The 15,830-nt window shown below is 44.9% G+C and overlaps 1 protein-coding gene across 1 annotated transcript in view; it reads left to right on the top strand.

Annotated features, from left to right (window-relative positions):
• Positions 1 to 15,830, top strand: part of cntln (centlein, centrosomal protein) — a 94,416-nt gene that overhangs the window by 17,610 nt on the left and 60,976 nt on the right. Inside the window, exons 10-11 of the mRNA XM_084188483.1 lie at positions 614 to 714; positions 12,398 to 12,498. Of these exons, the coding sequence (XP_084044609.1) occupies positions 614 to 714; positions 12,398 to 12,498 (202 nt within the window). The remainder of the gene's footprint in view (positions 1 to 613; positions 715 to 12,397; positions 12,499 to 15,830) is intronic.

Below are 15,830 nucleotides of genomic sequence, written 5' to 3'. Positions count from 1 at the left end.
GCCATTCTGCCGTCCATATTAAGATGATTGTGCTTGTGAAGGTTGCGCCTCCTCGTAAGTGTTAGCTATGATTTGCTAATGGCTAATTATCTCCTGGCTGGAGGTAGGAGGAGGAGTTCGGGCCCAATAACCGCCCGGCGAAGGCTGCTGTTTGGATGCTTAAAATGTGTGTGTGTGTGGGGGGGGGGGGATATTCTCTCTCTCTCTGTTGTGCTCAAGTCTGTCTCTCTCTCTCTCCCTCTCTCTCTCTCTGTTGGGCTAATGTCTCTCTCTCTCTCTCTCTCTCTCTCTCTCTCTCTCTCTCTCTCTCTTCTCTCTCTCTCTCTCTCTCTCTCTCTCTCTCTCTCTCTCTCTCTCTCTCTCTCTCTCTCTCTCTCTCTCTCTCTCTCTCTCTCTCTCTCTCTCTCTCTCTCTCTCTCTCTCTCTCTCTCTCTCTCTCTCTCTCTCTCTCTCTCTCTCTCGTGCTGAGCTGAGCTGAGCTGGTGTGTACAGATGTCTCATCATTGCTCCCCCATCCAAACAGGCACTTATAAAAGAGGCTCGTGGTCCAAACAACCAGTTGTTGCCAAAATGAGTGTGCTTGTGTTTATTCCCTGGTTCCGGGTCCCTGTAGTGTTGCGCTCAACACAACAACACTCCAATTATTGGATCCTCTAGTTCCCTTAGTGGAGATGAGGCCGTTAAGGAAGGTGAACCAGCTGCAGGTCCACTATGGTAGTTTAATCTCTCTCTCTCTCCCACTGGCTCCCTGCAATGGAAATGATCATGGATGCAATCAGGCACAGAGTGCTTAAGAACTCAACTTCATATCCTTGAACTTGGACGATATTATTAAGACCTCTGTGTTTAGGTGATTTGAGTGAAGGCGGACTAGAGTCTCCCCTGACGTCATTAGAAGTACCATGATCTGCAGTATTAGATTAAATGCCTGCATTCATGTTAGAAATTGCCCTTTGTCCTAATGAATAAATAATAAGGATCTAGTCAGAGAAATATTCTGTTTAACTTGTTATCTCAAATCAAATTGTATTGGTCACATGCGCCGAATACAACAGGTGTAGACTTTACTGTGAAATTCTTACTTGCGGGTCCTTTCCAACAATGCAGAGTTAAAAAGTAAGAAAATAAGCAAATAAGAATAGAAAATATGAACACAATAAATAACAATGACGAGGCTATATACAAGGAGTCAATGTGCAGCGGTACCAGGTAGTTGGGGTACCAGGTAGTTGGGGTACCAGGTAGTTGAGGTAATATGTGAATGTAGATAGGGGTAAAAGTGACTAGGCAATCATGTTAGATAATAAACTGAATTGCAGCAGCGTATGTGGAGAGTATGAAAGTGTGTGTGTGTGTACCGTCAATATGCGTGTGTGTGAGTGTGTGTGAGCGTGTGTGTGTGTGTGTGTTGGAGTGTCAGTGTAAGTATATGTAGAGTCACATCGGTAGTGTAAATTCCCTCTGTCATAACTTTGTTTGCGTTGTTGTTGTTGTGTCTATATCAAACAGATCTTAGATTTATTTGTAATCTCATTCTGATCTCTGTTTTTATGTATAAACTGGGTTTAGCCTTGGTTTCTTGTGTCAAGGTCTATAGACTCCCCTGACTCTCCTGATAGCCCTAAAACAGGCCTATTTACCCTCCCAGGTTTGAAGTGGTCCTGAGAGGAGACTTGACATTTTCCATTGGGACCACTCTACCATCGGTTTCATATCAAATCTCTCTATCTCCTTTATTTAATCATCAATTGTTGTACTCCTCAGACAAAGACCCCCCGTTTCAAATATGGGCTCTCAAACATGAAACACACTCTGGAGGAGAATGATCTGAATTAAGTCAATTGCGAATGAGCAAATAAAGCGGAAAGCCGCCAGAGCGCCGGCCAGGCATTCAGATTGGAATGTCCTCCTTGACGTTGGCGGAGGAGAGGCAGGGCGGGCGGGCGGGAGGAATGTTGATTCGCCGTGGGTTTATTTTATCTCCCATCATTATGGTTCTGTCTCTGGTAGCCCTCCACGTCTTGTCCGCCGCTCGCTAATTGTTGTTAAAGGTCTGTTGGTAAAAGGGAGGCAGGGATTATTTAGGCCCTCGTAAACAGACTAAACACTGGCTACACGGCGCGCGCTGCGGCGGGCGGCGCCCTCACACTAAAGACGGTACACTCAGTCAACATCAAAGCATAAATTAGGCAGCCATTACTGGGGGATAAAAAGCCTTTGAGATGATTTGTAGGAAGAAGGGAGTGGTGAAGAAGGCCCCTCTACTGAGAGTGACCATTACAGACGTGGTGGAGACTTTGATTCTAATGAAGTTTAATCAAGTTTACCCGGTTTTCTGCTCTCTCTCTCTCTGCAATGTCTTTTTTCTCTCGTTTCATCTTGATTGCTAAACTGTATTAGTAGTAATGAGTGTATTTTGCCCCCCGGACCAGGGAGTGTTAGGGGGAGGGACGCACGGGGCAGACAGACAGACACACACACACACACACACACAAAGACAAAATAATGTTTTATGTATGTTTTGATAACCGACCACCTAAGTGCCCCCTTCATTCATTATTTGCTAAATGAATTATTCTTTGAAACTTTGCGGCACACTAACTAGGTAATTATGAAGCAAGCTGTAGCCTGCCTGCTCTCTGGATTGTACCGTAGCCTGCCTGCTCTCTGGATTGTACCGTAGCCTGCCTGCTCTCTGGATTGTACTGTAGCCTGCCTGCTCTCTGGATTGTACGGTAGCCAGCCGTCGCTCTGAATGCATGGGAACTAAGGCTGTGCTGTGAAGTATCAACATAGATAGTAAAGCACATTTCACAGGACCAAGCTAAGAAAGTACATCCCTACATTGATATCTACATGTTTAGTCAGATACTGTGTGTTATGTCACGTTACCCCATGCAAACAGATACCATAACACTACACACTAAACAGTAGTATAAATACAAAGGGTTCAGTCTACTTTTTGTGGTATTTGTATGTTGTAATGTCAATATTGACAGATGCCATCATCAGATGAGATCATACTTAACTAAATCCACAACAACAAAAAACTGTTCTTAGGGTAGGAAATCTCATATCTGGTATTTTAATGCAGGACCTCCTTGACCGTTTTCACTAGTCCACCCCACTAGTGCCTGAACATGAAGGCCTGTTTACCTCCCGTATCAATGCCCCGTGGCTGAGGAGGGAGAGGCGTGCTCCGGCTCTGCTCAGTGACTCACTGCTTCACTGTTGTTGTTGCATTATGGCCTGTGGCCACGAGAACAGAGAGCTGTATGAACTACAACACTTTACTGCTGACAGCGGAGGCTTATCCGTCCCAAATGGCATCCTATTCCTTATAGTGCACTACTTTTGACCAGAGCCCTATGGGCCCTGGTCAAACGTAGTGCACTTAATAGGGAATAGGGTGTAATTTGGTACGCACTCACAGACTCTTGCCTTTCTGGGCTTAAAGCTACAGAGAGAGGGGAATTCCCCTCTGACTCAAAATGATGTCTTTCCTCACTTTTTCTTCAGGGGGAACTGACATTCTCTCTCCTCTCCAGTCATAGAAAGTGCTAGAAGTAAAAAAAATAAAATACCCTCTCTCCCCCCCCCCCTCTCTCTCTCTCTCTCTCTCTCTCTCTCTCTCTCTCTCTCTCTCTCTCTCTCTCCCCCCCCTCTCTCTCCCCCCTCTCTCTCCCCCCCCCCCCTCTTTCTCACTCACTCTTTCTCTATCTGTTCTATGTTTTTATGTGCCAAGCATGAAATGGGAGAGGGCGAGTACGAGGAAAGGCCTGGCGCGTGAAAAGCACAACGGTCAAAAGATGATGTACTGCTCTGTAATCCCTGGTGGGTCGGAGCTGGCGGTGTGTGCTCTAAGCTCTGTTAGTCCACTCTAGAGGAACACAGGTAGAGAGAAGATCAAATGACTTGGAATAGAGCTCAGGACTCGGCTGGCTCCGATGCTACTACAGTACTTCAGGAGAGAAGTCTTTTAACAAACAGCGAAACAAAGATGTACATTACAGAGCCATCATTACCAAGCAGAACGCATCTGTTCCGTCTGTTTTCTTTCGTTTTGATGCTAGCGGAGGTAAAAGTGGTTATTTTTTCGCTTTCATGCCTGCTGAGTTTGTATTCTACCTTAGGTGAAGCGTTGTGAGGGAATTAGAGATGGATTTGCTGGCTTTAGTTGAACAGAAGTGAAAGGGGAAAAGAGGGAACAGGATGTGTGATTGACCACAAACATTGTTCTATGCTGCTGTCAAGGGTTGGACAGGAAAACGTCTGATTTAGGATTATTAAAGTCTACCTATCGGAAGTGTTCTGGAGGGCCACTGTAGTGGATCAAGTGTGTCCTCCCATAGGCCTGTTGAAACAGAAGTCAATAGCTGCATTTGAAATGGCATCCTATTCACAATATACTTGCGGACAAAAGTAGTGAACTACAGTGGCTTGCGAAAGTATTCACCCCCCTTGGCATGTTTCCTATTTTGTTGCCTTACAACCTGGAATTAAAATTGATTTTTTGGGGGGTTGTATCATTTGATTTACACAACATGCCTACCACTTTGAAGATCCAAAATATTTTTTTATTGTGAAACAAACAAGAAATAAGACCAAAGAGAACTGAACTTGAGCTTGCATAACTATTCACCCCCCCCCCCCAAGGCAAAACTGCTCCAGCTCCTTCAAGTTGGATGGATTCCGCTGGTGTACAGCAATCTTTAAGTCATACCACAGATTCTCAATTGGATTGAGGTCTGGGCTTTGACTAGGCCATTCCAAGACATTTAAATATTTCCCCTTAAACCACTCGAGTGTTGCTTTAGCAGTATGCTTAGGGTCATTGTCCTGCTGGAAGGTTAACCTCCGTCCCAGTCTCAAGTCTCTGGAAGACTGAAACAGGTTTCACTCAAGAATTTCCCTGTATTTAGCGCCATCCATCATTCCTTCAATTCTGACGAGTTTCCCAGTCACTGCCGATGGAAAAACATCCCCACAGCATGATGCTGCCACCACCGTGCTTCACTGTGGAGATGGGGTTCTCGGGGTGATGAGAGGTGTTGGGTTTGCGCCAGACATAGCGTTTTCCTTGATGGGCAAAAAGCTAAATTTTAGTCTCATCTGACCAGAGTACCTTCTTCCATATGTTTGGGGAGTCTCCCACATGCCTTTTGGCGAACACCAAACGTGTTTGCTTATTTTTTTCTTTAAGCAATGGCTTTTTTCTGGCCACTCTTCCGTAAAGCCCAGCTCTGTGGAGTGTATGGCTTAAAGTGGTCCTATGGACAGATACTCCAATCTCCGCTGTGGAGATTTGCAGCTCCTTCAGGGTTATCTTTTGCCTCTGATTAATGCCCTCCTTGCCTGGTCCGTGGGTTTTGGTGGGCGGCCCTCTCTTGGCAGGTTTGTTGTGGTGCCATATTATTTCAATGTTTTGATAATGGATTTAGTGGTGCTCCATGGGATGTTCAAAGTTTCTGATCTTTTTTTATAACCTAACCCTGATCTGTACTTCTCCACAACTTTGTCCCTGACCTGTTTGGAGAGCTCCTTGGTCTTCATGGTGCCGCTTGCTTGGCGGTGCCCCTTACTTAGTGGTGTTGCAGACTCTGGGGCCTTTCAGAACAGGTGTATATATACTGAGATCATGTGACACTTAGATTGCACACAGGTGGACTTTATTTAACAAATTATTTGATTTCTGAAGGTAATTGGTTGCACCAGATCTTATTTAGGGGCTTCAGCAAAGGGGATGAATACATACAGTGAGGGAAAAAAGTATTTGATCTCCTGCTGATTTTGTACATTTGCCCACTGACAAAGAAATGATCAGTCTATAATTTTAATGGTAGATTTATTTGAACAGTGAGAGACAGAATAACAACAACAAAAATCTAGAAAAAACGCATGTCAAAAATGTTATAAATTGATTTGCATTTTAATGAGGGAAATAAGTATTTGTACTCAATCAAAAAGATTTCTGGCTCCCAGGTGTCTTTTATACAGGTAACGAGCTGAGATTAGGAGCACACTCTTAAAGGGAGTGCTCCTAATCTCAGTTTGTTACCTGTATAAAAGACACCTGTCCACAGAAGCAATCAATCAATCAGATTCCAAACTCTCCACCATGGCCAAGACCAAAAAGCTCTCCAAGGATGTCAGGGACAAGATTGTAGACCTACACAAGGCTGGAATGGGCTACAAGACCATCGCCAAGCAGCTTGGTGAGAAGGTGACAACAGTTGGTGCGATTATTCGCAAATGGAAGAAACACAAAATAACTGTCAATCTCCCTTGGCCTGGGGCTCCATGCAGGATCTCACCTTGTGGAGTTGCAATGATCATGAGAACGGTGAGGAATCAGCCCATAACTACACGGCAGGATCTTGTCAATGATCTCAAGGCAGCTGGGACCATATTCGCCAAGAAAACAATTGGTAACACATTACGCCGTAAAAGACTGAAATCCTGCAGCGCCTGCAAGGTCCCCCTGCTCAAGAAAGGACATATACAGGCCCGTCTGAAGTTTGCCAATGAACATCTGAATGATTCAGAGGAGAACTGGGTGAAAGTGTTGTGGTCAGATGAGACCAAAATCGAGCTCTTTGGCATTAACTCAACTCGCAGTGTTTGGAGGAGGAGGAATGCTGCCTATGACCCCAAGAACACCATCCCCACCGTAAAACATGGAAGTGGAAACATTATGCTTTGGGGGTGTTTTTCTGCTAAAGGGACAGGACAACTTCACCGCATCAAAGGGACGATGGACAGGGCCATGTACCGTCAAATCTTGGGTGAGAACCTCCTTCCTTCAGCCAGGGCATTGAACATGGGAATTCCAGCATGACAATGACCCAAAACACACGGCCAAGGCAACAAAGAAGTGACTCAAGAAGAAGCTCATTAAGGTCCTGGAGTGGCCTAGCCAGTCTCCAGACCTTAATCCCATAGAACGTCTGTGGAGGGAGCTGAAGGTTCGAGTTGCCAAATGTTTTGCAGAGGGGTCAAATACTTATTTCCCTCATTAAAATGCAAATCAATTTATAAAATTTTTGACATGCGTTTTTCTGGATTGTTTTGTTGTTATTCTGTCTCTCACTGTTCAAATAAACCTACCTGTCACGTTCGTTCATAGACGGGTCAGACCAAGGCGCAGCGTGATATGCATACATGTTTATTTGAAACGAATAACGTGAAGTCCAAGGTAGACACAAACAACATACCTTACACGGAACAAGATCCCACAACTCAATAGTGCCAATAGGCTGCCTAAGTATGATTCCCAATCAGAGACAACGAGCGACAGCTGCCTCTGATTGGGAACCACACCGGCCAACAGATTACATTTTACATTTACATTTACGTCATTTAGCAGACGCTCTTATCCAGAGCGACTTACAAATTGGTGCATTCACCCTATAGCCAGTGGGATAACCACTTTACAATTTCTTTTTTTTTTTTTTTTTAGGGGGGGCGGGGGGGGGCTGGGGGGGTAGAAGGATTACTTTATCCTATCTCAGGTATTCCTTAAAGAGGTGGGGTTTCAAATGTCTCCGGAAGGTGGTGAGTGACTCCGCTGTCCTGGCGTCGTGAGGGAGCTTGTTCCACCATTGGGGTGCCAGAGCAGCGAACAGTTTTGACTGGGCTGAGCGGGAACTATGCTTCCGCAGAGGAAGGGGAGCCAGCAGGCCAGAGGTGGATGAACGCAATGCCCTCGTTTGGGTGTAGGGACTGATCAGAGCCTGAAGGTACAGAGGTGCCGTTCCCCTCACAGCTCCATAGGCAAGCACCATGGTCTTGTAACAGATGCGAGCTTCAACTGGAAGCCAGTGGAGTGTGCGGAGGAGCGGGGTGACGTGAGAGAACTTGGGAAGGTTGAACACCAGACGGGCTGCGGCATTCTGGATGAGTTGTAGGGATTTAATGGCACAGGCAGGGAGGCCAGCCAACAGCGAGTTGCAGTAATCCAGACGGGAGATGACAAGTGCCTGGATTAGGACCTGTGCCGCTTCCTGTGTAAGGCAGGGTCGTACTCTCCGAATGTTGTAGAGCATGAACCTGCAGGATCGGGTCACCGCCTTGATGTTAGCGGAGAACGACAGGGTGTTGTCCAGGGTCACGCCAAGGCTCTTCGCACTCTGGGAGGAGGACACAACGGAGTTGTCAACCGTGATGGCGAGATCATGGAACGGGCAGTCCTTCCCCGGGAGGAAGAGCAGCTCCGTCTTGCCAAGGTTCAGCTTGAGGTGGTGATCCGTCATCCATACTGATATGTCTGCCAGACATGCAGAGATGCGATTCGCCACCTGGTTATCAGAAGATCTAGACATACTAGACTATAAACATCGATCTATACCACATAGAAAATCACACCCTGACTCAACAAATAAGAGTCCCCAGAGTCAGGGCGTGACAGTACGGAGACACTCACCACTGGTCTGGTGCGAGGAGCAGGCACGGGCAGAACCGGACTAGGAACATGCACCACTGGCTTGGTGCGAGGAGCAGGAACAGGCCGGGCCGGGCACCACTGGCTTGATGCGAGGAGCAGGTACAGGCCGGACCGGGCTGGCGACGCGCACCACTGGCTTGGTGCGAGGAGCAGGAACGGGTCGGGCCGGGCTGGCGACGCGCACCACTGGCTTAGTGCGGGGAGCAGGAACGGGCCGGACCGGACTGGCGACACGCACCACTTGCTTGGTGCGAGGAGCGGGACTGGGTTCCTTTATTAACCCCCGCTCCTTCTGCTGCCTAACCAGCTCCTCTCGCCGTGCCTCTACACTTTCCTACTCCCTTTTAGCCTCCTGTAGCGCCTCCCTCTGACCGAATAACTCCTGCTCCCTCTGAACCAATAGCCCCCGTAACATGGTGGCCTCCTCTCCTAACCTGCAGATTCGCCCTTCCACGGCCTCCTGCTGCCTCGTCATCCACCCCGTGTGCCCCCCCAAAAAAATGTTCTTGGGGTTGCCTCTCGGGTCTCCGTCGTCGGCACTCCTCTTCCCGTGAAGACTCCTCCGGGAGCCCCCACAAGTTAGGGAACAGAAACTCGTCGTCGTCGTCAATCTCCGACTCCTCAGTATAATACTGTTCCCACTCCTCTTCCCATGGTCGTAGGGACCCAATCTGAAAACCAACCGGGTGCAGTGGTCGGGGCTCTTCTCTCTCGCTCCCCGACCACCCCTTTAGCCCCCCCAAAATGACATGGCTACTCTCTCCGCCTGGGCACGCTGCTTGGTCCTCGTTTGGTGGGATCTTCTGTCGCGTTCGTTCATAGACGGGTCAGACCAAGGCGCAGCGTGATATGCATACATGTTTATTTGAACCGAATAAACAACGACAAAACAACAAACTAAACGAAACGTGAAGTCCAAGGTACACAAACAACATACCTCAACACGGAACAAGATCCCACAACCCACTAGTGCCAATAGGCTGCCTAAGTATGGACCCCAATCAGAGACAACGAGCGACAGCTGCCTCTGATTGGGAACACACCGGCCAACATAGATCTAGACATACTAGACTATAAACATCAATCTATACCACATAGAAAATCACACCCTGACTCAACAAATAAGAGTCCCCAGAGTCAGGGCGTGACACTACCATTAAAATTATAGACTGATCATGTCTTTGTCAGTGGGCAAACGTACAAAATCAGCAGGGAATCAAATACTTTTTTCCCTCGCTGTATGCATGCACCACTTTTCCGTTATTTATTTATTAGAATTCTTTGAAACAAGTTATTTTTTTCACTTCACCAATTTGGACTATTTTGTGTATGTCCATTACATGAAATCCAAATAAAAATCCATTTAAATTACAGGTTGTAATGCAACAAAATAGGAAGAACGCCAAGGGGGATGAATACTTTTGCTAGGCAGGGGAATATGGTGCTATTTTGGACGCAGGAAATATCAGTGGATATTGTGATGTAGAGAGGAGCAATCAATTACTGCTACAGTAAATGCACCTTGATTGAGTTTATTCAAGCACATAGAAATATTGATTTCTAGGAATTTCCGTAGATTTTAGTGACATGATTTTCCCCACCACTGTTCTATAGCTAAGAGTAGTACATGATGTATCTGATCTCATCACAGGGGCGTTAACTGTTGTTTCACTCATTTTACTCTGAGACGTTCTCCTGTGTGTGGTGCACTGATAGTTACAGATACTCCTCAGGCAACCCTGGTGTTATCCTCTCTTCCTTATGTATTTATTCTAAGAGATATCCAACATCCAACCAGCCTCTCAACCCTCTGGAGAGGGCCACGCTCCCCCTCCCCCCAGGGAACCAAAAAGGCTGCAAATAAACATCTGTTATTCAAATTGATGCATTCACACTAAGGAATCACACAAGCTTATGAAGTGAGAGGGAAATGGAGAAGGGGGTGAATCGAACGGGAGGGAGTTGGGAGTTAGCAACCTCTCACAAAACAATTATATGCAGTTGACAAAAAAACAGGAATTTGCGCCGGGCGTTCGTCTGCATTTTAATTAAACAACTGTTGGGTCTGAGGTAAATGTTTTGTTGAGAGGTAGAGCAGGAGCGCTCAAAACAGATACAGTAGAAGATTATCTAGCTAGGGTTGAGTTATAAGACAACGTTTTCTTAGAGTCCCTCATAGTACTGTCACCTATGATGTCTTTTTAGGATCTAAGGATAGTCATCTACCGTTAGTCGCCTTTAAGGGAATTTATCTCTGTTTGCTTGCTTGTGTGTGGCATATTGAGCCACACACTGACTGTATTCATGTATTAGATATGCTTAAGATCTATCCCATACTGTTCCTTTACTAGAATGTCAAGGTGGGAAACCAGAAGGTCCCAGGACACAAAACAAAACCCCATCTGTAATCTAATCCGGGATCACTGAGAGAAACGTGCTCATCCTTCAACAAAACAGAGTGTCTTCCATATGAACTTTGGTGTCACGTCGATATGGCCTGCATCGGAAAAGGCATAAAAGAGAAACATTAGACGAAATTGGCCCGTTCCACATGCGGCATATTTCAGTTAATTTGTCCCATTAACAGGCTGTATGGATACATAATGCTATTCTCAGGGCAGTGCTGGGAGCTGGAGCCTGCATCGACTGCAGTTCATTTATAGAGGAAAATCTATAGTGAAGCAGCGACACGTATCCATCTGCATTCTCTCTGTCTCACCCCCCAGAGAGGGTAATTTGTGGATTTATTTAAGCTGTGGTTAGGTTAGCCCATTATTATGTCTTATTGTTGTTGCATTGTCGAGAAGGAACCTGCAGGGAAGTATTTAGTGAGACAGTGTATACCATGTGGATCCTGTACATATGACTAATTAAACTTGAAAGTAGGCCTTGGTTCACACTGTATTACTGTGGTGAACCCTGAGCCATTTCACACACCTCAAGCCTACTAACTAACCTATCCCTAACCGAGAACTACTCAACTCTTCACATTTTCTTGGCAACTACCGGTAAGAACATTTAGCATTGGAGGAAGTACAGAACATAACAGTACAGAACAGAGCAGAATGGAGCAGAACAGAGCAAAGCAGAACAGAACCGTACGAGGCCCTCACCATACGTGTTTACTAACAGAACCAGGGTCCAAGCTGACATTACCACACTAGTCAGGAAGTGTAAAAGGTTGAATTACTTGACTGTTCCATGCTCCTAGTTTAACCTGTATTAGCAACCAGACAGTCAGTCAGGAAAAGGAAATCAGGTTGAGGGATAGAATGCCACTGGAACAATAACAGTAGTTCACACAGACGGTGTTTCTCTCTCTGGCTTCTCCATCTCCCTGGGTGCTGGGGCTGTGGAGCGAAGGGGCGGGGAACGAGGTGTGTGTTTTCAGGTGTGACGCTCTCAGCGGGACCTATACCCGTATCCTCTGCAGACTTCTTTTTGGCTCCTAATAATAACTTGAAATTGCAAGAGTCTCGAGCATGGCTCCTTTCCTCTTAATTAGCCTTTTGCGGGAATCAAGCTAATTGCAGAGAGTTAATTGGGTTCATATACACACATATATACACACACACACACACACACACACACACACACACACATTGTACCTCCTTACCTGGGTTTCATGGTTCTTGTCACTTTGATTTCCACATGAATTAAATTCAGCCTTAATTAGCTGGTTTTCCTTTTCATATTAATCATCTCAGTTTCGTAGAGGAGGATCTGATGACACAGTTCTCAGGTTAAAAGTAAAATGGAGGCTTCACGTACAGTCAATGGATGTAATGTGGAATTAGAAGTGGCATTTACAGGAATGTAACAAGACGTCCCCTTTCCTTGGGTCCAGGTGTGTTGACAGAAGAGGAGGGAAACAGACAAAGAAACTGCCCTTCCTGTCACTAAAGTCTTGAAGAAAAACGTTGTGTTGTTTTTTGATGTGTGTGGTGGTGGTAGGACTAACCTAGAGGAGGAGCTGGATGTGTTGCGGGTCCAGGCTGCTATGGACCGGGCCACTGTACAGGAGCTGAGGATGTGTCTTCAGAACGAACAACAAGGTGAGCCTTGTCACTTCCACACCATAGAGTTGGAAACAAAGCCCACCCAATGTTTGCTCAGGATTATAATCCATTGGCTGATCCGGGTGGAATTCTGTGATCCGTCGTTATAACATTAGAAGTCCCATCCAGGGAAATGATGAAAGCATTCAATTGTGCTGTCCATGCTAAAAAAAGGCTTTGTGGCAAGTGTGCCCTATATCCAACTCTATGGTCCACACTCTAGAGTCTAAAGGCTGACTGACCGATCAGAACCCAATCAAGCTCTATTGCCCCATTTCCCCTTGTCTGAAAGAATTTGTCCTCCATTGGTTTTAATTCTCAAGCATACTGTAGGTATCAAGCAACACCCCTGGATATTGCCTCCAGGCTGAACAAGTCAGAGGAAGCACTGAATAAGTAGTGGGTTTAAAAGCTCATGTTCTATAATAGTTATGACTGAAAACACGATAGTACTTATACAATCTCTCTATATGTAATGTGTATCGAAATATCAAATTACTTGATTCTTGCTATGTAACTACTGTAAAGAATAAAAATAAATAAAAGCCATGTACTGTTGAAGTCGGAAGTTTACATACACCTTAGCCAAATGCATTTAAACTCAGTTTTTCACAATTCATGACATTTAATCCTAGTAAAAATTCCCTGTCTTAGGTCAGTTAGGATCACCACTTTATTTTGTGAATGTGAAATGTCAGAATAATAGTAGAGAGAATGATTTATTTCAGCTTTTATTTATTTCATCACATTCCCAGTGGGTCAGAAGTTTACATACACTCAATTAGTATTTGGTAGCATTGCCTTTAAATTGTTTAACTTGGGTCAAACGTTACGGCTTGCCTTCCACAAGCTTCCCATAATAAGTTGGGTGCATTTTGGCCCATTCCTCCTGACAGAGCTGGTGTAACTGAGTCAGGATTGTAGGCCTCCTTGCTCGCACACGCTTTTTCAGTTCTGCCCACACATTTTCTATAGGATTGAGGTCAGGGCTTTGTGATGGCCACTCCAATACCTTGACGTTGTTGTCCTTAAGCCATTTTGCCACAATTTTGGAAGTATGCTTGGGGTCATTGTCCATTTGGAAGACCCATTTGCAACCAAGCTTTAACTTACTGACTGATGTTTTGAGATGTTGCTTCAATATATCCACATAATTTTCCTTCCTCATGATGCAATCTATTTTGTGAAGTGCACCAGTCCCTCCTGCAGCAAAGCACCCCCACAGCATGATGCTGCCACCCCGTGCTTCACGGTTGGGATGGTGTTCTTCGGCTTGCAAGCACCCCCTTTTTCCTCCAAACAACAATGGTCATTATGGCCAAACAGTTCTATGTTTGTTTCATCAGACCAGAGGACATTTCTCCAAAAAGTACAATCTTTGTCCCCATGTGCAGTTGCAAACCGTAGTCTGTCATTATTATGGCGGTTTTGGAGCAGTGGCTTCTTCCTTGCTGAGCGGCCTTTCAGGTTATGTCAATATAGGACTCGTTTTACTGTGGATATAGATACTTTTGTACCTGTTTCCTCCAGCATCTTCACAAGGTCCTTTGCTGTTGTTCTGGGATTGATTTGCACTTTTCGCACCAAAGTACGTTAATCTCTAGGAGACAGAACGCGTCTCCTTCCTGAGCGGTATGACGGCTGTGTGGTCCCATGGTGTTTATACTTGCGTACTATTGTTTGTACAGATGAAAGTGGTACCTTTAGGCGTTTGGAAATTGCTCCCAAGGATGAACCAGACTTGTGGAGGTCTACAATTTTCTTTCTGAGGTCTTGGCTGATTTCTTTCGATTTTCCCATGATATCAAGCAGAGGCACTGAGTTTGAAGGTACGCCTTGAAATACATCCATAGGTACACCTCCAATTGACTCAAATGATGTCAATTAGCCTATCAGAAGCTTCTAAAGCCATGACATCATTTTCTGGAATTTTCCAAGCTGTTTAAAGGCACAGTCAACTTAGTGTATGTAAACTTCTGGCCCACTGGAATTGTGATACAGTGAATTATAAGTGAAATAATCTATCTGTAAACAATTGTTGGAAAAATTACTTGTGTCATGCACAAGGTAGATGTCCTAACCGACTTGCCAAAACTATAGTTTGTTAACAAGAAATTTGTGGAGTGGTTGAAAAACACAAAGTGTATGTAAACTTCCGACTTCAACTGTATGTAAAATGTGTGTAGAATGTACATGTAACAACAAAGGAAAAAGCTGTAAAAAACAACGTTTATTTTTGTCTTCCGAAGAGGGTGGATGCCCCCTCCCCCCCCAAAAAATAAATTAAAAAAGAATACACTGAATAACGGCACATATGTTGTTTTAACATACGTATGTCGAACATCTGTTGAACGGTAGTGTTCTGACGTGCTTGTAATGTTGTACTTCCTGGCTTTTTTTTGTTTGTTTGAACACCACATCTTCAGTGGAATTAACAGGACAATTCAATAAAAACCTGAACAACCTGTTCTAAATTGACTGGGATATCAAAAAGAATGCATCTTCTTTGCATAGTGCATACCTCCCCTCCTAATCGTAGAACGTGCATCACTTTGTCTGTGTCCCAAATGGCACCCTATTCCCTACATAGTGCACTACCTTTTACCATAGTCCTATGTGCTGGTCAAAGGTAGTGCACTATATAGGGAATAGGGTGCCATTTGGGACCCTGCGCTTTTACTCCAATCTGCATCCCTTTGTCAAATACTGAATAACCTACTACAGTGGCCCTTTTAATTAACGAGTTCAATAACCAATCTGTTCTCCATCACTTTAATTTACCTGATGATTAATGATGGTGTCTGTCGGCCAAATGCGAAACCAGGGCTACAAAGGATGCCACTAATTAAGATGGCGCATCCCATTGACAATCAATGGCATAATCAGAAAAGCTGAGAGATAGACCGGCTTTGAAAGTAATGGTTTAACATTGTATCCTGTCTGTCACCCAATCAACCAAATTAGAGACCTATAATCTCTACACAGCACCACCTGAGTGAAAGCACAGCTGCAGCCACAGAATGTTTATGATTATACTACTACCTTTCACTTCATAATAACGTAAAGGCCCAATCCCTATTTTGAAAACTGTCTATAAATATCACGGTTAGGCCCTTTAAGTTAAACCCAAGGATACATGATTGATTGTGACAAAAGTGATTATGTAATTGATTGACATTCAAGATATAAATTGAAATTGCTAACCGTTTTTGACAACTCTGAGGCCTGCTCATCATATACCAACACTGTAGCGGCTCAAATCAGGCCCTGGCAACACATTTACATTTACATTTTAGTCATTTAGCAGACGCTCTTATCCAGAGCGACTT

This window comes from Coregonus lavaretus (assembly GCF_964263955.1).
Source record: "Coregonus lavaretus genome assembly, contig: SUPER_35_unloc_1, whole genome shotgun sequence".
Lineage (NCBI taxonomy): Eukaryota > Metazoa > Chordata > Actinopteri > Salmoniformes > Salmonidae > Coregonus > Coregonus lavaretus.
This window is presented reverse-complemented; position numbering and strand designations above follow the sequence as displayed.